The 24,000-nt window shown below is 48.0% G+C and overlaps 3 protein-coding genes across 3 annotated transcripts; all 3 read left to right on the forward strand.

The window, feature by feature from the left end:
- The first annotated feature begins 957 nt into the window (after positions 1–957).
- LOC310964390 (uncharacterized protein) lies at positions 958–8,347 on the forward strand. Its single transcript, XM_083937502.1, has 9 exons — positions 958–1,047; positions 1,438–1,473; positions 1,572–1,835; positions 3,305–3,544; positions 4,340–4,519; positions 4,995–5,117; positions 6,722–6,817; positions 7,245–7,319; positions 8,180–8,347. The coding sequence occupies exons 1-9, from the start codon at positions 1,014–1,016 to the stop codon at positions 8,221–8,223; spliced, it is 1,092 nt and encodes a 363-aa protein (XP_083793628.1). The 5' UTR covers positions 958–1,013; the 3' UTR covers positions 8,224–8,347.
- Positions 8,348–11,971: 3,624 nt separating this feature from the next.
- LOC310963886 (Fc receptor-like protein 5) lies at positions 11,972–16,301 on the forward strand (the record flags this gene model as incomplete). Its single annotated transcript, XM_083936843.1, has 6 exons — positions 11,972–12,002; positions 12,769–12,804; positions 13,946–14,212; positions 14,512–14,751; positions 15,371–15,532; positions 16,178–16,301. The coding sequence occupies 6 exons, from the start codon at positions 11,972–11,974 to the stop codon at positions 16,288–16,290; spliced, it is 849 nt and encodes a 282-aa protein (XP_083792969.1). The 3' UTR covers positions 16,291–16,301.
- Positions 16,302–19,269: 2,968 nt separating this feature from the next.
- Positions 19,270–23,238, forward strand: LOC310963887 (Fc receptor-like protein 5; the record flags this gene model as incomplete). The annotated part of the gene is made up of 6 exons (XM_083936844.1): positions 19,270–19,300; positions 19,828–19,863; positions 20,648–20,914; positions 21,291–21,530; positions 22,197–22,358; positions 23,115–23,238. The coding sequence occupies 6 exons, from the start codon at positions 19,270–19,272 to the stop codon at positions 23,225–23,227; spliced, it is 849 nt and encodes a 282-aa protein (XP_083792970.1). The 3' UTR covers positions 23,228–23,238.
- Positions 23,239–24,000: the final 762 nt, after the last annotated feature.

The raw sequence follows: 24,000 nt of genomic DNA on the forward strand, positions 1-24,000 counted from the left end.
GATTGAGCACCTTGCCTGGTGTTGACAGCAACATGATCCCTCGGTGGTTGTTGCAATCCCCAAAGTCTCTTTACTTGGAAAAGACGGCAATGAGCCCGAAATATGATTAATGATGAGTAATAACAGCTGTGATACAGTCAGACACCATTGATGCTGTTTTTATGAATACAAATGTCATCATTTATAAGATCAAAGCAGCAGATCAGGCCCTTGGTGAGGACGTTGCAGAACACTTCAGATCCAGCTTTTTAACAGCTTTTACCGGAGGAAAGGAACAAATGCATGGGCTCGTTTTTCTGCATCTTTCTGAGACAATGTTCCTGATTTTATGGTGAAAATACGCAGAAATCCTTGCCGTTAGTTTTAGGTGAGAATCGAAGGACGTATCCTGATCAAAGATAACTTACTGTGGTGCTGGAGGACAACACAACATCATCCAGAGTAACAGTCTTTACTTGTTGAGTTTCGAAGGCCTTCGGGGCAAAGTACGATAACTTCAGTTTTATCTGAGTTTAACCTCAGAAAGTTTCATCTCTCCTCCAGCTTTTTATTTCCTTAATGCACCTTTGAAGTTTATCTGAGTGATCGGTTTCTTCTGGTTTGATCGACAAATACAATAGTGTATCATCAGCATAGCAATGAAAGTTTATGGAGTGCTTCCTTATAATATTTCCTAAGGGAAGCAAATATAAGGAGAATAGAACCGGTCCAAGGACAGAACCCTGAGGGACTCCATGACTAAAGGTGACGGTTAAGTTTAGTCTCTAAAGGAGACGGTTAAGTTTAGTCTCTAAAGGAGACGGTTAAGTTTAGTCTCTAAAGGAGACGGTTAAGTTCAGACCGGACTTCAGGACCTGTGTTATCAGCCACGCTTCACTTCATGAACTCATTTCCTGGATGAAGGCAGCGTGTTCGGCCCCTCCTCATGATCTCCAGTGAGTCAAGCAGCAAAACCAGATCACAATCACCTACAAAGAGGAAGGAAGAGAGTTTAACTCCATCTCCTATCACAGATGGCTTTAAAGCGACAGACCACCTTTCTGCTCTGTAAGTACAATCTATACAATCCATGCATCCGCCTGTTATCAGATGGTGTTGGCACATCAGACGTGACCGATCACCGCAGCAAATGAGACAAAAGAAGGAAATTACAGAGTAGAACATCCGTCTGGTCTCATCTCATCTCTGACCAAAGCAAATCTAACACCACTGTTGTTGATACAACAAAAACAAACTGAACTAATTCTGACTTTTCCGATATTCATTTAAAAAAACCGCCCTGATCACGTTCACACCTGGAAGCTGCAGTCTGACTGTTGTCACTGAGCGGTCGGGGTTAAGGTTAAAGTGTCCGTCTTCAGACTCGGTTTGGAGCTTTTCTTTTTTGTGATTTCACGTAATGAACCTCAAACCAACCTGAGTCTCATTTCCCTTCAGTTGTGACGTCTCTGCTGAGCTGCACGACGAACCAAGGTCAGTGAAGTCAAGTTACAAGACATGGAAGTCCAACTTTACACCTGTGACACTAAACCAACAGACACTTGAGTTTAAAATATAATATTTCCTCTCAGCTCGTCTGACGCTGAGTCCCAGCAGCGCTCAGTTCTTCAGAGGACGGTCTGTGACTCTGAGCTGTGAGGACGACGAGCGCTCAGCTGGATGGACTCTGAGGAGGAACACCTCCAGATTCACCAGAGGAGAGTGTGGAGGTGACTGGGGAAGATCCACTGGTTCCTCCTGTTTCATCGACCTCCTGTTCCAACAAGACAGTGGAGTTTACTGGTGTGAGTCCAGAGAGGGAGCCACGAGTAACACCATCACCATCAGCGTCACTGGTAAGATGAGAGGGTGGAGTCAGTGCTGATGGAGCGTGTGTGAATGGATGAGATGCTGTCGTGTGTCTCTGTGTTCAGATGAGAGGGTGGAGTCAGTGCTGATGGAGCGTGTGTGAATGGATGAGATGCTGTCGTGTGTCTCTGTGTTCAGATGAGAGGGTGGAGTCAGTGCTGATGGAGCGTGTGTGAATGGATGAGATGCTGTCGTGTGTCTCTGTGTTCAGGTGAGAGGGTGGAGTCAGTGCTGATGGAGCGTGTGTGTGAATGGATGAGATGCTGTCGTGTGTCTCTGTGTTCAGATGAGAGAGTGGAGTCAGTGCTGATGGAGCGTGTGTGAATGGATGAGATGCTGTCCTGTGTCTCTGTGTTCAGATGAGAGGGTGGAGTCAGTGCGGATGGAGCGTGTGTGTGAATGGATGAGATGCTGTCGTGTGTCTCTGTGTTCAGATGAGAGGGTGGAGTCAGTGCTGATGGAGCGTGTGTGAATGGATGAGATGCTGTCGTGTGTCTCTGTGTTCAGATGAGAGGGTGGAGTCAGTGCTGATGGAGCGTGTGTGAATGGATGAGATGCTGTCGTGTGTCTCTGTGTTCAGATGAGAGGGTGGAGTCAGTGCTGATGGAGCGTGTGTGAATGGATGAGATGCTGTCGTGTGTCTCTGTGTTCAGATGAGAGGGTGGAGTCAGTGCTGATGGAGCGTGTGTGAATGGATGAGATGCTGTCCTGTGTCTCTGTGTTCAGGTGAGAGGGTGGAGTCAGTGCTGATGGAGCGTGTGTGAATGGATGAGATGCTGTCCTGTGTCTCTGTGTTCAGGTGAGAGGGTGGAGTCAGTGCTGATGGAGCGTGTGTGAATGGATGAGATGCTGTCGTGTGTCTCTGTGTTCAGATGAGAGGGTGGAGTCAGTGCTGATGGAGCGTGTGTGAATGGATGAGATGCTGTCGTGTGTCTCTGTGTTCAGATGAGAGGGTGGAGTCAGTGCTGATGGAGCGTGTGTGAATGGATGAGATGCTGTCGTGTGTCTCTGTGTTCAGATGAGAGGGTGGAGTCAGTGCTGATGGAGCGTGTGTGAATGGATGAGATGCTGTCCTGTGTCTCTGTGTTCAGGTGAGAGGGTGGAGTCAGTGCTGATGGAGCGTGTGTGAATGGATGAGATGCTGTCGTGTGTCTCTGTGTTCAGATGAGAGGGTGGAGTCAGTGCTGATGGAGCGTGTGTGAATGGATGAGATGCTGTCGTGTGTCTCTGTGTTCAGATGAGAGGGTGGAGTCAGTGCTGATGGAGCGTGTGTGAATGGATGAGATGCTGTCGTGTGTCTCTGTGTTCAGATGAGAGGGTGGAGTCAGTGCTGATGGAGCGTGTGTGAATGGATGAGATGCTGTCGTGTGTCTCTGTGTTCAGATGAGAGGGTGGAGTCAGTGCTGATGGAGCGTGTGTGAATGGATGAGATGCTGTCGTGTGTCTCTGTGTTGAGGTGGAGCAGTGATCCTGCAGAGTCCTGTCCTCCCTGTGATGGAGGGAGACGACGTCACTCTGCGCTGTGACTCAGAGACGTCCTCCGACCTCCCGGCTGATTTCTATAAAGACCGCTCCTTCATCAGGAGAGGGCCTACAGGTCACATGACCATCCGCCATGTTTCCAGGTCTGATGAAGGCCTCTACACGTGCAGCACCAGGGATGGAGAGTCTCCCTCCAGCTGGATCACCGTCACAGGTGAGTAGAGGATCCTACACTACTTCTAGACGAATTCAGCATCAACATATAACACAGCATCGTCTGCATAGAGAGGGATTTTATCTTTATTAACTAGCTACAGTAACAGGTGAGGAGAGGATCCTACACTACCTCTGTGATGTCTCTGATGATGTGTTCTTTAGTGCATCACTTTAATGTGAATCACTGCAGAGAAGTGACACAAAACAGCTACAAAGAGACGCAACACTGCAAAGATGCATCAAAAGACTACGAAGAGATGCAAAACCACCACAACAGAGAAAATCAGCTGCATTAGTTCTCTTTTTTACGACATCATGACCCCTAAATGCATCCTGTGTCGACAAATTCAGCATCAACATATAAAACAGTATCATCTGCATAGAGATGGATTTTCCTATATTAACTAGCTACCGTCACGGGTGAGGAGAGGATCCTCAACTACCTCTGTTTCCTGTGTTCACTGAAAGAGCTCCTCTCTCCTCTCTGGGTGGAAGTTCCAGGTCTTGTTCTTTAGTGCATCTTAAACCGCACACTTACGAAGAGACGCAAAACCACCACAACAGAGAAATTCAGCTGCATTAGTTCTCTTTTTTACGACATCATGACCCCTAAATGCATCCTGTGTCGACAAATTCAGCATCCACATATAAAACAGTATCGTCTGCGTAGAGATGGATTTTATCTTTATTAACTAGCTTCCGTCACGGGTGAGGACGGGGTCTGACTTTTATCTGGAATTATGAACCTGTAACACAACATTCCTTTAATTCTATTGTTTTTGTTCACTTTAAGGGAAACCCACCGCTACGTCAACACATCCTCCAACCTCCACCTCCACCTCTTCCTCTTTGCACTCACCCCCCCCTGGCGTGGTGTTGTGGTCTGCTGTTCCAGTCTGTGTTCTGGTTCTGCTGGTTCTGCTGGTTCTGCTGGTCGTGCTGGTGAGACGGTGCGTCCGTCGGAAACCTAAAGGTCAGACACGAGCAACACGTCGCATCCGTCAGACTTTCTCTAAAGTCGCACAATTATTCCAGTTGTTGGGTCACATTTGTGTTTTCCAGGTCAGTAACAGCAAGTTCACGTGTTTGATCTTTAAATAACACATTATATTTCTCTTATTGTCCCGTTTTGTGCCGCCTCTGCCCGAGCTTCTTCTTCTATAACGCATAAAGGGTCCTGTTTAAGGGCGCCCTCCCACTGTTCCTCCGTCCCGCGCCCCGGGCTTTAGGGTCCTTGTCCCCCCCTCCAGGCCCGTTTGTACTCACACTACCTGGGCCTCGGAGAATGCTTCTTGCTGCCTATACGTCATCACGCCGTAACACGTCACACGCATTGATGACGTCATGGCGATGCGTGGCTTTGTTTCCAGATCTTTCCGTAGACCTCAGAGTTTTTGTGCGTCTTGTCGACTGTTTTTGAATCTTTTCATCGACCAAATCTGTTCCAGCAGCTGAAGAAGAAGTCGGACATGACATCACAGGTGACATCACAGGTGATATCACAGGTGACATCATATACGGCGACATCAAGATATCACGTGACCTGCAGCAGCCAATCAGACGCAGCAGAGGTAATTATAGTGTGTAATGATTTTAAGGGGACACTGTGTGTGTGTGTGTTTCTTGTCTTTATGTCCTCGTGGGGACTGACGTGAGTTTAGATCTTGTGAGGACATTTTGGAAAATGAGCTTTTTTAAAATAAAGATGTTAGAAGGTGTTAATCAAAGTGATCCATTGTTAAATCAATGTGTTCAGGGCGTGTAGGGTCAGGTCTGTGGGGGGGGGGGGGGGGGGGCGTGCAGGGTCAGGTCTGTGGGGGGGGCGGGCGTGTTCAGCACAGGGTCGGTTTTGGAGCTCGTGGTTAAAAGAAGCTCAGCGCTGCGGTCGTCCAGTTTCCTCTTTCTCAAGAAAACACTTCAGCTGAATGAGGACGTCTGTGCGCTCCACCACACATTTAGTCTCCTAGAGGAGACTTTAGCACACGTTTATGCTCCTAGAGGACACTTTAGCACACGTTTATGCTCCTAGAGGACACTTTAACACACGTTTAGGCTCCTAGAGGATACTTTAACACACGTTTATGCTCCTAGAGGACACTTTAGCACACGTTTAGTCTCCTAGAGGACACTTTAGCACAAATTTATGCTCCTAGAGGACACTTTAACACACGTTTATGCTCCTAGAGGACACTTTAACACACGTTTATGCTCCTAGAGGACACTTTAACACACGTTTATGCTCCTAGAGGACACTTTAGCACACGTTTATGCTCCTAGAGGACACTTTAGCACAGGTTTATGCTCCTAGAGGACCCTCTAACACACGTTTATGCTCCTAGAGGACACTTTAACACACGTTTATGCTCCTAGAGGACACTTTAACACACGTTTATGCTCCTAGAGGACACTTTAGCACACGTTTATGCTCCTAGAGGACACTTTAACACACGTTTATGCTCCTAGAGGACACTTTAGCACACGTTTATGCTCCTAGAGGACACTTTAACACACGTTTATGCTCCTAGAGGACACTTTAACACACGTTTATGCTCCTAGAGGACACTTTAGCACACGTTTATGCTCCTAGAGGACACTTTAACACACGTTTATGCTCCTAGAGGACACTTTAGCACACGTTTATGCTCCTAGAGGACACTTTAGCACACGTTTATGCTCCTAGAGGACACTTTAGCACACGTTTATGCTCCTAGAGGACACTTTAGCACACGTTTATGCTCCTAGAGGACACTTTAACACACGTTTATGCTCCTAGAGGACACTTTAACACACGTTTATGTTCCTAGAGGACACTTTAACACACGTTTATGCTCCTAGAGGACACTTTAACACACGTTTATGCTCCTAGAGGACACTTTAACACACGTTTATGCTCCTAGAGGACACTTTAACACACGTTTATGCTCCTAGAGGAAACTTTAGCACACGTTTATGCTCCTAGAGGACACTTTAGCACACGTTTATGCTCCTAGAGGACACTTTAACACACGTTTATGCTCCTAGAGGAAACTTTAGCACACGTTTATGCTCCTAGAGGACACTTTAACACACGTTTATGCTCCTAGAGGACACTTAAACACACGTTAAATATAAATAAATATAAATAAATCAGTGCTGAATCAGCTGGAGTTGATGTAATCTTGTGTTTCGTCCCCAGAAACTGATCCGGCTGCAGTTTACGCCGCGGTGAGGACAGAAGACGTCAGCTACGGACAAATAATGATCAGAGACGTGAAACCAAAGAGGACGAGAGGTGAAGCTCTTACTTTAACAGTCACTTAGTTAAACTTAACAGTCACTGTCGACAGTTTAAGAACGTTATGTTTCATAAGAGATCAAACACACGTGTCAGCACTTTAAACAGCACCGGAGTCAGAAGAGACGCAGACGATGCTTCGAGGGTGAGGGAGGACACGAGCCCGGCGGTCTGAACCCCACACGGACCTTCAGTAGAATAATAAAGCCGTTTCCTCTCTCGCCCTGTTGAACCACAGCAGCAGCAGCTTCCTCCTGCTGGTTCCAGTGAACGCGGCTCGGGGTTTGAACCGTGGGCAGCTTTGTGGTCGTCCACTTTCCTGTTCCTCATAAACGCGCTCAGAACCTGCAGCCGCTCATGAAACACGCGTGTCCTTCACGGTTCTCTGTGTTCCACGTGTTCGTGACTGTGGTTTGTTCCGCAGAGACGGGTCCAGCTGCAGCTTCCTCCGCACTGAGACGAGCCGACGGCGTCAGTTATGGACCCAACAGGACCAGAGGTACCGCTGCTCTACACACAGCTACGCTAGCTGCTTCCATCTTTATGCTAAGCTAAGCTAAGCTAACCCTCACTGCAGCTCTGTACTGAACACACGTTTATGCTCCTAGAGGACACTTTAACACACGTTTATGCTCCTAGAGGACACTTTAACACACGTTTATGCTCCTAGAGGACACTTTAACACACGTTTATGCTCCTAGAGGACACTTTAGCACACGTTTATGCTCCTAGAGGACACTTTAACACACGTTTATGCTCCTAGAGGACACTTTAGCCCACGTTTATGCTCCTAGAGGACACTTTAGCACACGTTAATGCTCCTAGAGGACACTTTAACACACGTTTATGCTCCTAGAGGACACTTTAACACACGTTAATGCTCCTAGAGGACACTTTAACACACGTTAATGCTCCTAGAGGACACTTTAGCACACGTTTATGCTCCTAGAGGACACTTTAGCACATGTTTATGCTCCTAGAGGACACTTTAACACACGTTTATGCTCCTAGAGGACACTTTAGCACATGTTTATGCTCCTAGAGGACACTTTAACACACGTTTATGCTCCTAGAGGACACTTTAACACACGTTTATGCTCCTAGAGGACACTTTAACACACGTTTATGCTCCTAGAGGACACTTCAGCACACGTTTATGCTCCTAGAGGACACTTTAACACACGTTTATGCTCCTAGAGGACACTTTAACACACGTTTATGCTCCTAGAGGACACTTTAACACACGTTTATGCTCCTAGAGGACACTTTAACACACGTGTTATGTGATGTTAAATGTCACTTCCTGTTTACAAATTAAAATGCACACAATAAAGAATGTTTGTGTTTGTTTGTGTTCAGATGAAACAGCTGAGCCAGAGGTCCTCTACTCCTCCCTGAGGTAGACCCCCACACCAGGGTCCCAGACCCCCACACCAGGACCCCAGACCCCCCACACACCAGGACCCCAGACCCCCCATACACCAGGACCCCATACCCCCCACACCAGGACCCCAGACACCAGGACCCCAGACCCCCCACACACCAGGACCCCAGACACCAGGGCCCCAGACCCCCCACACCAGACCCCCAGACCCCCACACACCAGGACCCAGACCCCCACACACCAAGACCGCAGACCTCCAGACCCCCACACACCAAGACCCCAGACCCCCACACCCCCACACCTCCAGGCCTCCACTCCCACAGACCTCCAGACCTTCAGACCCAGAATGTTAACTTCAAGAAATAAACTCGTTTGTCTGCAACGTTGAAAATAAACAGTCAATTTAAATAAAAATGTATTTTTTCAGTCTTTGATTTCTTACCTTTGTTCCTTCTCTGGTCTGGTTCTGGTCTGGTTCCTTCTCTGGTCTGGTTCTGGTCTGGTTCCTTCTCTGGTCTGTTTCTGGTCTGGTTCCTTCTCTGGTCTAGTTCTGGTTCTTTCTCTGGTCTGGTTCCTTCTCTGGTCTGGTTCTGGTCTGGTTCCTTCTCTGGTCTGTTTCTGGTCTGGTTCCTTCTCTGGTCTAGTTCTGGTTCTTTCTCTGGTCTGGTTCCTTCTCTGGTTCCTTTTCTGGTCTGGTTCCTTCTCTGGTTCCCTCTCTGGTCTGGTTCTGGTCTGGTTCTGGTCTGGTTCCATCTCTGGTATGGTTCTGGTCTGGTTCCTTCTCTGGTCTGGTTCTGGTTCCTTCTCTGGTCTGGTTCTGGTCTGGTTCCTTCTCTGGTCTGGTTCTGGTCTGGTTCCTTCTCTGGTCTGGTTCTGGTCTGGTTCCTTCTCTGGTCTGGTTCTGGTTCCTTCTCTGGTTCCTTTTCTGGTCTGGTTCCTTCTCTGGTTCCTTCTCTGGTCTGGTTCTGGTCTGGTTCTGGTCTGGTTCCATCTCTGGTCTGGTTCTGGTCTGGTTCCTTCTCTGGTCTGGTTCTGGTCTGGTTCCTTCTCTGGTCTAGTTCTGGTTCCTTCTCTGGTTCCTTCTCTGGTATGGTTCTGGTCTGGTTCCTTCTCTGGTCTGGTTCTGGTCTGGTTCCTTCTCTGGTTCCTTCTCTGGTCTGGTTCTGGTCTGGTTCTGGTCTGGTTCTGGTCTGGTTCCTTCTCTGGTATGGTTCTGGTCTGGTTCCTTCTCTGGTATGGTTCTGGTCTGGTTCTGGTCTGGTTCTTTCTCTGGTCTAGTTCTGGTTCCTTCTCTGGTTCCTTCTCTGGTCTGGTTCTGGTCTGGTTCTGGTTCCTTCTCTGGTCTGGTTCTGGTTTGGTTCCTTCTCTGGTCTGGTTCTGGTCTGGTTCTGGTCTGGTTCTGGTCTGGTTCCTTCTCTGGTCTAGTTCTGGTTCCTTCTCTGGTTCCTTCTCTGGTATGGTTCTGGTCTGGTTCCTTCTCTGGTCTGGTTCTGGTCTGGTTCCTTCTCTGGTTCCTTCTCTGGTCTGGTTCTGGTCTGGTTCTGGTCTGGTTCTGGTCTGGTTCCTTCTCTGGTATGGTTCTGGTCTGGTTCCTTCTCTGGTATGGTTCTGGTCTGGTTCTGGTCTGGTTCTTTCTCTGGTCTAGTTCTGGTTCCTTCTCTGGTTCCTTCTCTGGTCTGGTTCTGGTCTGGTTGCTTCTCTGGTCTGGTTCTGGTTTGGTTCCTTCTCTGGTCTGGTTCTGGTCTGGTTCTGGTCTGGTTCTGGTCTCGTTCCTTCTCTGGTCTGGTTCTGGTCTGATTCTGGTCTGGTTCTGGTCTGGTTCTCTGTCTGTGAGGACGCTGAGTCTCAAACAGGTGAAAAGAGCGAGTCCCTGATTGAATGAGGATTTCCCAGGGTGGTGCGCTGACGGACCGGTCCCACTGGAAACTCGAGGCAGAACTTTGGTTCCTCTCCCGCGTCTCGTTCTTGGTTCGGACTCGACAGAAGCTGCAGTTCGGAGCGTGTTGAGAGTTCTGGTGAGAGCAGATCAAAGAAGCGCTGTTGTCCTCGTGTGGTTCTGTGGGTTAGGCTCTGCTCACACATGTCCTGGTTTGGTTGTGGCGACAAACACGCCGCGCACACACACACACACACACACACACACACACACACACACACACACACACACACACACACACACACACACACACACACACACACACACACACACACACACACACACACACACACACACACACACACACACACACACACACACACACACACACACACACACACACACACACACACACACACACACACACACACACACACACACACACACACACACACACCGCAGACGCCATCCGCTCATGTGCACACGCTGTCTGTGATCCTGCAGCATCAGAACTGCTGCAGACGCTCCTCTGACTCTGAAACAGGCTTTTTTTAGTCATTTCAGTCATTTAGCATCTTTTTGTGGTGGTTTTGCATCTATTTTTAGTCATTTTGCATCTTTTTGTGATGGTTTTGCATCTATTTTTAGTCATTTTGCATCTTTTTGTGGTGGTTTTGCATCTATTTTTAGTCATTTTGCATCTTTTTGTGATGGTTTTGCATCTATTTTTAGTCATTTTGCATCTTTTTGTGGTGGTTTTGCATCTATTTTTAGTCATTTTGCATCTTTTTGTGCTGGTTTTGCATCTATTTTTAGTCATTTTGCATCTTTTTGTGCTGGTTTTGCATCTTTTTTTAGTCATTTTGCAACTTTTTGTGGTGGTTTTGCATCTTTTTTTAGTCATTTTGCATCTTTTTGTGCTGGTTTTGCATCTTTTTTTAGTCATTTTGCATCTTTTTGTGCTGGTTTTGCATCTATTTTGAGTCATTTTGCATCTTTTTGTGCTGGTTTTGCATCTATTTTTAGTCATTTTGCATCTTTTTGTGCTGGTTTTGCATCTATTTTTGGTCATTTTGCATCTTTTTGTGGTGGTTTTGCATCTTTTTTTAGTCATTTTGCATCTTTTTGTGGTGGTTTTGCATCTTTTTTTACTCATTTTGCATCTTTTTGTGGTGGTTTTGCATCTATTTTTAGTCATTTTGCATCTTTTTGTGCTGGTTTTGCATCTATTTTTAGTCATTTTGCATCTTTTTGTGCTGGTTTTGCATCTTTTTTTAGTCATTTTGCAACTTTTTGTGGTGGTTTTGCATCTTTTTTTAGTCATTTTGCATCTTTTTGTGGTGGTTTTGCATCTTTTTTTAGTCATTTTGCATCTTTTTGTGCTGGTTTTGCATCTATTTTGAGTCATTTTGCATCTTTTTGTGCTGGTTTTGCATCTATTTTTAGTCATTTTGCATCTTTTTGTGCTGGTTTTGCATCTATTTTTAGTCATTTTGCATCTTTTTGTGGTGGTTTTGCATCTTTTTTTAGTCATTTTGCATCTTTTTGTGGTGGTTTTGCATCTTTTTTTAGTCATTTTGCATCTTTTTGTGCTGGTTTTGCATCTATTTTTAGTCATTTTGCATCTTTTTGTGCTGGTTTTGCATCTATTTTTAGTCATTTTGCATCTTGCATCACGCAGAGAGGAGCTCTGTGGGTAAAGTAGGCGCCAGGTTTCATCCTTAATAACAAACAGTGGTTCATCTCTTTGTCTAATGAACTAAACAAAGTGAGTGTTCACCTGCAAACAGGAAGTGTGTGTGTGCGTGTGTGTGTGTGTATGTGGGGGGGGGGGGTAAGCTGCAGCAGAGCTTGGTGGTGATTCTTTGGTCTCACATCTGCTGGAGACACAATGGGACAAAGATCTGCACAGAAGCTTCTCTGTGAGTACAAACTCTTCTGTCTGTGAACACATGAACACATGAACACACTGAGAGGTAAACACTGAACACACTGAGAGGTAAACACTGAACACACTGAACACACTGAGAGGTAAACACTGAACACACTGAGAGGTAAACACTGAACACACTGAGAGGTAAACACTGAACACACTGAACACACTGAACACACGTCACTGAGAGGTAAACACTGAACACACTGAACACACTGAGAGGTAAACACTGAACACACTGAGAGGTAAACACTGAACACACAGAGAGGTAAACACTGAACACACTGAGAAGTAAACACTGAACACACTGAGAGGTAAACACTGAACACACTGAGAGGTAAACACTGAACACACTGAGAGGTAAACACTGAACACACTGAGAGGTAAACACTGAACACACTGAGAGGTAAACACTGAACACACTGAGAGGTAAACACTGAACACACTGAGAGGTAAACACTGAACACACTGAGAGGTAAACACTGAACACACTGAGAGGTAAACACTGAACACACTGAGAGGTAAACACTGAACACAACATCTCTGAAGGAATCACGCGTGTTCAGCATCGAGTTCATGTTTGTGATTTAAAACGACGTGTTGGTTCATAAATGTGATTTTCTCTTTGCACGCACGTCTTAAATCTGTTAAACGTTGAACTGAAGCGAGCGTTTGATGCTGAGTTGGACAGGAAGTGTCTTTAACGTGAGCTCCTCAGTGTTCGTGAGTGAACCAGTGTCATCACTTCCCTTCAGGGCTGACCACGGCGCTGTGCTGCGGAGCCACTCAAGGTGGGTAAACTCTCCTCTGAGCGTCTAAAACCGCAGCGTTAGAATTCTGCAAACCACTGACACGTCATGGTTGCCGCGGACAACATTGTTTCGATCATGTTCACTGAAGCCGACACTCTGCAGCAACACAAATAACCAGGTTTTAGAGAAAAGGCACACCTCTGCGTGTTGAGCTCACATTTCCTGCACACGCCACAGACCCCCCCCCTCCCCTGCTCACACGCTACAATATCACAGGCACACGCCGCAAGCTAGCATACGCTAAAAGACGTTAGCAGTTTCTATCTATGAGTAAGGGTGCACTCACACTCCTTCCACACCGCGCCAAAACAGGTTTCACGGCTAAAGTCTGGTTCATTTGACCAGTGTGAGTGCAACCGTACCACGTCTAGGAGCGGCACGCTTGCCGTCCACGGCCCGTTTGGGAGAGGTGGGCTTTAGTAAAGCACGTGCGCACGTGTACGAGCACGAGCGTGCGCACGTGTACGAGCACGAGGCCTACGGCGGTTCTGAGGTCATTTCCTGTGCGCCTGTTGGGACGTAGAAAAAAGAAGGAGGGACCATGCGCGGACATTTCAAACAATGGCGGTGAAAGGTTCACGTTGGTGTGATGCGGAGGTGGAGTGTTTACTGCAGATTTGGTCGATGAAAAGATTCAAAAACAGTCGACAAGACGCACAAAAACTCAGAGGTCTACGGAAAGATCTGGAAACAAAGCCACGCATCGCCATGACGTCATCAATGCGTGTGACGTGTTACGGCGTGATGACGTATAGGCAGCAAGAAGCATTCTCCGAGGCCCAGGTAGTGTGAGTACAAACGGGCCTGGAGGGGGGGACAAGGACCCTAAAGCACGGGGCACGGGACGGAGGCACAGTGGGAGGGTGCCCTAAGTTAGCTAGCCTACCTCCATGTAGCGTGTACTCCATTCTGTTTATTGATGAGCAAAGACGTTCACAGGAATCTGGTGCACGTGCACAGACGAGCACTGGATGGGAGGGAGGGAGGAGCTCTGCGGTAGAGGGGGAGGGGCGTGAGAGATTGAGAGTCAACTCCATCCGTCAGAATTACCGACTGCAGCTTTAAGCTTTAAAAAGTCAAGAACTTATACTCAACTGTTTGAAACCATAAACTCCCACAGCGGCTCGTCTGACGCTGAGTCCCAGCAGCGCTCAGTTCTTCAGAGGACGGTCTGTGACTCTGAGCTGTGAGGACGACGACCGCTCAGCTGGATGGACTCTGAGGAGGAACACCTCCAGATTCACCGGAGGAGAGTGTGGAGGTGACTGGGGAAGATCCACTGGTTCCTCCTGTTTCATCGACCTCCTGTTATTATTAGACAGTGGAGTTTACTGGTGTGAGTCCAGAGAGGGAGCCACCAGTAACACCATCACCATCAGCGTCACTGGTAAGATGAGAGGGTGGAGTCAGTGCTGATGGAGCGTGTGTGAATGGATGAGATGCTGTCGTGTGTCTCTGTGTTCAGATGAGAGGGTGGAGTCAGTGCTGATGGAGCGTGTGTGTGAATGGATGAGATGCTGTCGTGTGTCTCTGTGTTCAGATGAGAGGGTGGAGTCAGTGCTGATGGAGCGTGTGTGAATGGATGAGATGCTGTCGTGTGTCTCTGTGTTCAGATGAGAGGGTGGAGTCAGTGCTGACGGAGCGTGTGTGAATGGATGAGATGCTGTCGTGTGTCTCTGTGTTCAGGTGGAGCAGTGATCCTGCAGAGTCCTGTCCTCCCTGTGATGGAGGGAGACGACGTCACTCTGCGCTGTGACACAGAGACGTCCTCCAACCTCCCGGCTGATTTCTATAAAGACCGCTCCTTCATCAGGAGAGGGCCTACAGGTCACATGACCATCCGCCATGTTTCCAGGTCTGATGAAGGCCTCTACAAGTGCAGCACCAGGGATGGAGAGTCTCCCTCCAGCTGGATCACCGTCACAGGTGAGGAGACAACTTCTGTTTCCTGTATTCACTGAAAGAGCTCCTCTCTCCTCTCTGGGTGGAAGTTCCAGGTCTTGGAGTGAAATTGGAGTTTGACACCCCGTGGCTGTCAAACTGGGACAAAGTTGCGTCCCAAACTCTGTATTTGTTGCATGTTTTTCTCTCCAGGTGTGTAACGTTGAACCTTTCCAGTGCAGCTCCTTGTTCTTGTCGTGGTGTTTCTTCTATTTGATTCTTTGGTCACAGCCACGGTGACAAACAGCTCTTTACCTTCAGACACAGATCATCTGCTGAAAGCTCCTGTCCTCCATCTTTCTTTGGGTCGTTTTTGGGGAGGGGTGGATTCAGTGTGTCTGCAGAGACTGGTAGCATGGATGCTAATGTTTGCTAACAGAGAAGTAGACGTGTGTGTGCTTTAGCCTCGCAGTTTGACCCCCCTGCCCTAAATGCATCCTGTGCTGCATTAAAGGACAACTGGACAAATTCAGCAACAACATATAAAACAGCATCGTCTGCATAGAGAGGGATTTTCCACCCATCACAGCTGAGGAGGAGGTGACGGTGGAGTTCAGGAGTTCATTCATCCAGATATTCACCCAACTCCTTTTCTCTGCTGCAGGTAAACCTACAACAACAACCGCCCTGCTCACATCTGCAGCCCCATCTCCCGCCTCAGACCGGCTCCACCTTGTGTTCAGAGTGGTCTGCCACCTGGTGGTGTTCTGTCCGTACTGCATCTCCACCGTCCTCATGCTGTCTATATATCGACAGAGGCGAACAGGTAAAACTACATCCAGAGATGATTTCACTGACTGTGCCCCCGTCCCGTGCCCCGTGCTTTAGGGTCCTTGTCCCCCCCTCCAGGCCCGTTTGTACTCACACTACCTGGGCCTCGGAGAATGCTTCTTGCTGCCTATACGTCATCACGCCGTAACACGTCACACGCATTGATGACGTCATGGCGATGCGTGGCTTTGTTTCCAGATCTTTCCGTAGACCTCGGAGTTTTTGTGCGTCTTGTCGACTGTTTTTGAATCTTTTCATCGACCAAATCTGCAGTAAACACTCCACCTCCGCATCACACCAACGTGAACCTTTCACCGCCATTGTTTGAAATGTCCGCGCATGGTCCCTCCTTCTTTTTTCTACGTCCCAACAGGCGCACAGGAAATGACCTCAGAACCGCCGTAGGCCTCGTGCTCGTACACGTGCGCACGCTCGTGCTCGTACACGTGCAAACGTGCTTTACTAAAGCCCACCTCTCCCAAACGGGCCGTGGACGGCAAGTGTGCCGCTCCTAGACGTGGTACGGTTGCACTCACACTGGTCAAAGGAACCAGACTTTAGCCGTGACACGTGCTGGGGGAACAGAACTCATCACCTGATAATTTATCTACATTTTCTTTCTGACCTGTTCGGACTGCAGGAAATGACCTATCCGTCTCCATGGTGACAGCCCCGCCCACCCGGGCTGAGGAGGGATTGGACGATGACTACGATGACGTCATGGCGGTTGTCACCACGGAGCATCGCTTTTGAACTGATCCGACATGAAGCTGAAATGCTTCCAGTGGTCTTTAGATGGTAAACTGTGGAGGACCCAGAACGCTTCCCTGTGGAACTCCACATGTTCTGCGATGTTGAACTCAGGACCTCGGGAGCTCATAGTTGTTCAGATTCTGGTGTTTTTCTCAAATTTAAAGGTTTAAATCGATTCGTTCATCAAATTAAACTAAATAAAAAGCATCTTTCTGTGTTTTGTTCTGAATCACTGATTCTAAGAAAACCTGACGAGTCCGAGTCGAGATGCAGCAGGAGGTCGGACGCAGTTAGAAGGTTGAACTTACATTTATCTGCACGTGTTAAAGGAGAAGAACAAACAAACAACACTCAGGATTAAAAACAGTCACGTGGATTCAGTGTGTCTGCAGAGACTGGTAGCATGGATGCTAATGTTTGCTAACAGAAGAGTAGACGTGTGTGTGCTTTAGCCTCGCAGTTTGACCCCCCTGCCCTAAATGCATCCTGTGCTGCATTAAAGGACAACTGGACAAATTCAGCAACAACATAGAAAACAGTATCGTCTGCATAGAGATGGATTTTCCTTTGTTCATCGTCTCCGTCCTCTAGGAGCATAAACGCGTGTTAAAGTGTCCTCTAGGAGCATAAACGTGTGTTAAAGTGTCCTCTAGGAGCATAAACGTGTGCTAAAGTGTCCTCTAGGAGCATAAACGTGTGTTAAAGTGTCCTCTAGGAGCATAAACGTGTGCTAAAGTGTCCTCTAGGAGCATAAACGTGTGCTAAAGTGTCCTCTAGGAGCATAAACGTGTGTTAAAGTGTCCTCTAGGAGCATAAACGTGTGTTAGTGTCCTCTAGGAGCATAAACGTGTGTTAAAGTGTCCTCTAGGAGCATAAACGTGTGCTAAAGTGTCCTCTAGGAGCATAAACGTGTGTTAAAGTGTCCTCTAGGAGCATAAACGTGTGTTAGTGTCCTCTAGGAGCATAAACGTGTGTTAAAGTGTCCTCTAGGAGCATAAACGTGTGCTAAAGTGTCCGCTAGGAGCATAAACGTGTGCTAAAGTGTCCTCTAGGAGCATAAACGTGTGTTAAAGTGTCCTCTAGGAGCATAAACGTGTGTTCTAGTGTCCTCTAGGAGCATAAACATGTGCTAAAGTGTCCTCTAGGAGCATAAACGTGTGTCAAAGTGTCCTCTAGGAGCATAAACGTGTGTTAAAGTGTCCTCTAGGAGCATAAACGTGTGCTAAAGTGTCCTCTAGGAGCATAAACGTGTGCTAAAGTGTCCTCTAGGAGCATAAACGTGTGTTAAAGTGTCCTCTAGGAGCATAAACGTGTGTTAAAGTGTCCTCTAGGAGCATAAACGTGTGCTAAAGTGTCCTCTAGGAGCATAAACGTGTGCTAAAGTGTCCTCTAGGAGCATAAACGTGTGTCAAAGTGTCCTCTAGGAGCATAAACGTGTGTTAAAGTGTCCTCTAGGAGCATAAACGTGTGCTAAAGTGTCCTCTAGGAGCATAAACGTGTGCTAAAGTGTCCTCTAGGAGCATAAACGTGTGTTAAAGTGTCCTCTAGGAGCATAAACGTGTGTTAAAGTGTCCTCTAGGAGCATAAACGTGTGCTAAAGTGTCCTCTAGGAGCATAAACGTGTGTTCAAGTGTCCTCTAGGAGCATAAACGTGTGCTAAAGTGTCCTCTAGGAGCATAAAAGTGTGTTAAAGTGTCCTCTAGGAGCATAAACGTGTGTTAAAGTGTCCTCTAGGAGCATAAACGTGTGTTAAAGTGTCCTCTAGGAGCATAAACGTGTGCTAAAGTGTCCTCTAGGAGCATAAACGTGTGTTAAAGTGTCCTCTAGGAGCATAAACGTGTGTAAAAGTGTCCTCTAGGAGCGTAAACGTGTCAGAACTAGTCCCAAACGTAAAGTGAGTAACGTTCTTCACCTTTCAGCAGCTGCCTGGAAACATTCGACACAGGGGACGAAATAATCTGGCACGGGACAAAAGGGGGAAGACACGGATGAAAGGAACCACAGGTGGAGACAAGCAGGGATCAGGGGGGGACGTCAGACCGGTGACACAAGAGGAAGGGCAGGTGACCTGGAACGAGAGGAGAGTTACCTTTCAAAATAAAACAGGAAATGCACAAAGACGGGACAGACGTCACCGCGGCGTGACACCGGCTTCAAATGAAGACGACACTTTGATCGTAACTCTAAGTTTTTATTGATCGCAGTTAATTACAACAGTTACTGGAAGAATGAATCTTAATCAGACTTAAAATAACAATAATTAGAATCAGATTTGACAGAAATACAAAGACAGATGCACCTGTTTTAAATGTTATCAGCTGTTCATCATAAAGGTCAGAAGGAGCCGTCGTCATCGAGTCAGAAGGTTGTTTGACCCTGAGTTTGACCTCAAAGCAGCTTCAGTCAAAAGCAACTGGACTTGGTTCTTTGTCAGGAAGACGTTTCACCTCTGATCCAAGAGGCTTCATCAGTTCATGTACGCATCTGACCAGGACCAGGACAAGGACCAGGACCAGGACCAGGACCAGGGCCAGAACCAGGACCAGGCTGGGACTGGACCAACTAACTGGTGCGAGACTTACTTCTTTTAAAGTAAAGTAAGTAAAAGAAGCATCTATGTAAAAGTAGAGAAACCATCTCCAACCAGAGGAGGAGGTCTGAGACTCCACTTATCTCCAGTTTACAACGCTGCCCTTTCATCCCTTCATTCAACAATCCAACCTCAAAGAACAACTGTTCACAAACGTCCTCCTGTGACTCCAACATCTGTCGTTAAGACTCAATAGAGCACTAACCAAGTCCAGACCTACTTCCACCAACGACTGTCACTCTAACGACGGAGCACAAAGGGTTCCAGTGACATCATCGAAAACAGGAAGTGTGTGTGCGTGTGTGTGTGTGTGTGTGTGTGGGGGGGGGGGGTCGAGCTGCAGCAGAGCTTGGTGGTGATTCTTTGGTCTCACATCTGCTGGAGACACAATGGGACAAAGATCTGCACAGAAGCTTCTCTGTGAGTACAAACTCTTCTGTCTGTGAACACATGAACACATGAACACACTGAGAGGTAAACACTGAACACACTGAGAGGTAAACACTGAACACGCTGAGAGGTAAACACTGAACACACTGAGAGGTAAACACTGAACACACTGAGAGGTAAACACTGAACACACTGAGAGGTAAACACTGAACACACAGAGAGGTAAACACTGAACACACTGAGAGGTAAACACTGAACACACTGAGAGGTAAACACTGAACACACTGAGAGGTAAACACTGAACACACTGAACACACTGAGAGGTAAACACTGAACACAACATCTCTGAAGGAATCACGCGTGTTCAGCATCGAGTTCATGTTTGTGATTTAAAACGACGTGTTGGTTCATAAGTGTGATTTTCTCTTTGCACGCACGTCTTAAATCTGTTAAACGTTGAACTGAAGCGAGCGTTTGATGCTGAGTTGGACAGGAAGTGTCTTTAACGTGAGCTCCTCAGTGTTCGTGAGTGAACCAGTGTCATCACTTCCCTTCAGGGCTGACCACGGCGCTGTGCTGCGGAGCCACTCAAGGTGGGTAAACTCTCCTCTGAGCGTCCAAAACCGCAGCGTTAGAACTCTGCAAACCACTGACACGTCATGGTTGCCGCGGACAACATTGTTTTGATCATGTTCACTGAAGCCGACACTCTGCAACAACACAAATAACCAGGTTCTAGAGAAAAGGCACACCTCTGCGTGTTGAGCTCACATTTCCTGCACACGCTACAATATCACAGGCACACGCCGCAAGCTAGCATACGCTAAAAGACATTAGCAGTTTCTATCTATGAGTAAGGGCGCACTCACACTCCTTCCACACCGTGCCAAAACAGGTTTCACGGCTAAAGTCTGGTTCCTTTGACCAGTGTGAGTGCAACCGTACCACGTCTAGGAGCGGCACGCTTGCCGTCCACGGCCCGTTTGGGAGAGGTGGGCTTTAGTAAAGCACGTTTGCACGTGTACGAGCACGAGCGTGCGCACGTGTACGAGCACGAGGCCTACGGCGGTTCTGAGGACAAGGACCCTAAAGCACGGGGCTCGGGACGGAGGAACAGTGGGAGGGTGCCCTAAGTTAGCTAGCCTACCTCCATGTAGCGTTTACTCCATTCTGTTTATTGATGAGCAAAGACGTTCACAGGAATCTGGTGCACGTGCACAGACGAGCACTCGATGCGAGGGAGGAGCTCGGTGGTAGAGGGGGAGGGGCGTGAGAGATGGAGAGTCAACTCCATCTGCCAGAATTACCGACTCCAGCTTTAAGCTTTAAAAAGTCAAGAATTTATACTCAACTGTTTGAAACCATAAACTCCCACAGCGGCTCGTCTGACGCTGAGTCCCAGCAGCGCTCAGTTCTTCAGAGGACGGTCTGTGACTCTGAGCTGTGAGGACGACGACCGCTCAGCTGGATGGACTCTGAGGAGGAACACCTCCAGATTCACCGGAGGAGAGTGTGGAGGTGACTGGGGAAGATCCACTGGTTCCTCCTGTTTCATCGACCTCCTGTTATTATTAGACACTGGAGTTTACTGGTGTGAGTCCAGAGAGGGAGCCACCAGTAACACCATCACCATCAGCGTCACTGGTAAGATGAGAGGGTGGAGTCAGTGCTGATGGAGCGTGTGTGTGAATGGATGAGATGCTGTCGTGTGTCTCTGTGTTCAGATGAGAGGGTGGAGTCAGTGCTGATGGAGCGTGTGTGTGAATGGATGAGATGCTGTCGTGTGTCTCTGTGTTCAGATGAGAGGGTGGAGTCAGTGCTGATGGAGCGTGTGTGAATGGATGAGATGCTGTCGTGTGTCTCTGTGTTCAGATGAGAGGGTGGAGTCAGTGCTGATGGAGCGTGTGTGTGAATGGATGAGATGCTGTCGTGTGTCTCTGTGTTCAGGTGAGAGGGTGGAGTCAGTGCTGATGGAGCGTGTGTGAATGGATGAGATGCTGTCGTGTGTCTCTGTGTTGAGGTGGAGCAGTGATCCTGCAGAGTCCTGTCCTCCCTGTGATGGAGGGAGACGACGTCACTCTGCGCTGCGACACAAAGACGTCCTCCAACCTCACGGCTGATTTCTATAAAGACGGCTCCTTCATCAGGAGAGGGCCTACAGGTCACATGACCCTCCGCCATGTTTCCAGGTCTGATGAAGGCCTCTACACGTGCAGCACCAGGGATGGAGAGTCTCCCTCCAGCTGGATCACCGTCACAGGTGAGGAGACGACTTCTGTTTCCTGTGTTCACTGAAAGAGCTCCTCTCTCCTCTCTGGGTGGAAGTTTCAGGTCTTGGAGTGAAATTGGAGTTTGACACCCCGTGGCCGTCAAACTGGGACAAAGTTGCGTCCCAAACTCTGTATCTGTCGCATGTGTCCCTTCTCTCCAGATGTGTAACGTTGACTCTTTCCAGTGCAGCTCCTTGTTCTTGTCGTGGTGTGTGTGTGTGTGTGTGTGTGTGTGTGTGTGTGTGTGTCGTGGTGTTTCTTCTGTTTGATTCTTTGGTCACAGCTACGGTGACAAACAGCTCTTTACCTTCACACACTGATCATCTGCTGAAAGCTCCTGTCCTCCATCTTTCTTTGGGGCGTTTTTGGGGAGGGGTGGATTCAGTGTGTCTGCAGAGACTGGTAGCATGGATGCTAATGTTTGCTAACAGAGAAGTAGACGTGTGTGTGCTTTAGCCTCGCAGTTTGACCCCCCTGCCCTAAATGCATCCTGTGCTGCATTAAAGGACAACTGGACAAATTCAGCAACAACATATAAAACAGTATCGTCTGCATAGAGAGGGATTTTCCACCCATCACAGCTGAGGAGGAGGTGACGGTGGAGTTCAGGAGTTCATTCTTCCAGATATTCACCCAACTCCTTTTCTCTGCTGCAGGTAAACCTACAACAACAACCGCCCTGCTCACATCTGCAGCCCCACCTCCCGCCTCAGACCGGCTCCACCTTGTGTTCAGAGTGGTCTGCCACCTGGTGGTGTTCTGTCCGTACTGCGTCTCCACCGTCCTCATGCTGTCTTTATATCGACAGAGGCGAACAGGTAAAACTACATCCAGAGATGGTTTCACTGACTGTGCCTCCGTCCCGCGCCCCGTGCTTTAGGGTCCTTGTCCCCCCCTCCAGGCCCGTTTGTACTCACACTACCTGGGCCTCGGAGAATGCTTCTTGCTGCCTATACGTCATCACGCCGTAACACGTCACACGCATTGATGACGTCATGGCGATGCGTGGCTTTGTTTCCAGATCTTTCCGTAGACCTCGGAGTTTTTGTGCGTCTTGTCGACTGTTTTTGAATCTTTTCATCGACCAAATCTGCAGTAAACACTCCACCTCCGCATCACACCAACGTGAACCTTTCACCGCCATTGTTTGAAATGTCCGCGCATGGTCCCTCCTTCTTTTTTCTACGTCCCAACAGGCGCACAGGAAATGACCTCAGAGCCGCCGTAGGCCTCGTGCTCGTACACGTGCGCACGCTCGTGCTCGTACACGTGCAAACGTGCTTTACTAAAGCCCACCTCTCCCAAACGGGCCGTGGACGGCAAGCGTGCCGCTCCTAGACGTGGTACGGTTGCACTCACACTGGTCAAAGGAACCAGACTTGCTGGGGCACGGCACGGAGGAACAGTGGGAGGGCGCCCTAAGTGTCAGTTGTCCCGGTTTGAACCTTAATTTAAGTTTTAAATGGATGGCGCTTCAAAATTAAAGTGTTTCATCACTCACTCCCTCTGGTGTTGATGAGACAGTTGTCTCTAACAGAACTCATCACCTGATAATTTATCTGTTCTGGCTGCAGGAAATGACCTATCCGTCTCCATGGGGACAGCCCCGCCCACCCAGGCTGAGGAGGGATTGGACGATGACTACGATGACGTCATGGCGGTTGTCACCACGGAGCATCGCTTCTGAACTGATCCGACATTAAGCTGAAATGCTTCCAGTGGTCTTTAGGTGGTAAACTGTGGAGGACCCAGAACGCTTCCCTGTGGAACTCCACATGTTCTGCGATGTTGAACTCAGGACCTCGGGAGCTCATAGTTGTTCAGATTCTGGTGTTTTTCTCAAATTTAAAGGTTTAAATCGATTCGTTCATCAAATTAAACTAAATAAAAAGCATCTTTCTGTGTTTTGTTCTGAATCACTGATTCTAAGAAAACCTGACGAGTCCGAGTCGAGATGCAGCAGGAAGTCGGACGCAGTTAGAAGGTTGAACTTACATTTATCTGCACGTGTTAAAGGAGAAGAACAAACAAACAACACTCAGGACTAAAAACACACGTGGATTCAGTGTGTCTGCAGAGACTGGTAGCATGGATGCTAATGTTTGCTATCAGAAAAGTAGACGTGTGTGTGCTTTAGCCTCGCAGTTTGACCGCCCTGCCCTAAATGCATCCTGTGCTGCATTAAAGGACAACTGGACAAATTCAGCAACAACACAGAAAACAGTATCGTCTGCATAGAGATGGATTTTCCTTTGTTCGTCGTCTCCACCTCAGCTGGATACCGTGTGCTAAAGTGTCCTCTAGGAGCATAAACGTGTGTTAAAGTGTCCTCTAGGAGCATAAACATGTGTTAAAGTGTCCTCTAGGAGCATGAACGTGTGTTAAAGTGTCCTCTAGGAGCATAAACGTGTGCTAAAGTGTCCTCTAGGAGCATAAACGTGTGTTAAAGTGTCCTCTAGG

The sequence above is a fragment of the Echiichthys vipera genome (genome assembly GCF_963691815.1).
Source record: "Echiichthys vipera genome assembly, chromosome: 22".
Lineage (NCBI taxonomy): Eukaryota > Metazoa > Chordata > Actinopteri > Perciformes > Trachinidae > Echiichthys > Echiichthys vipera.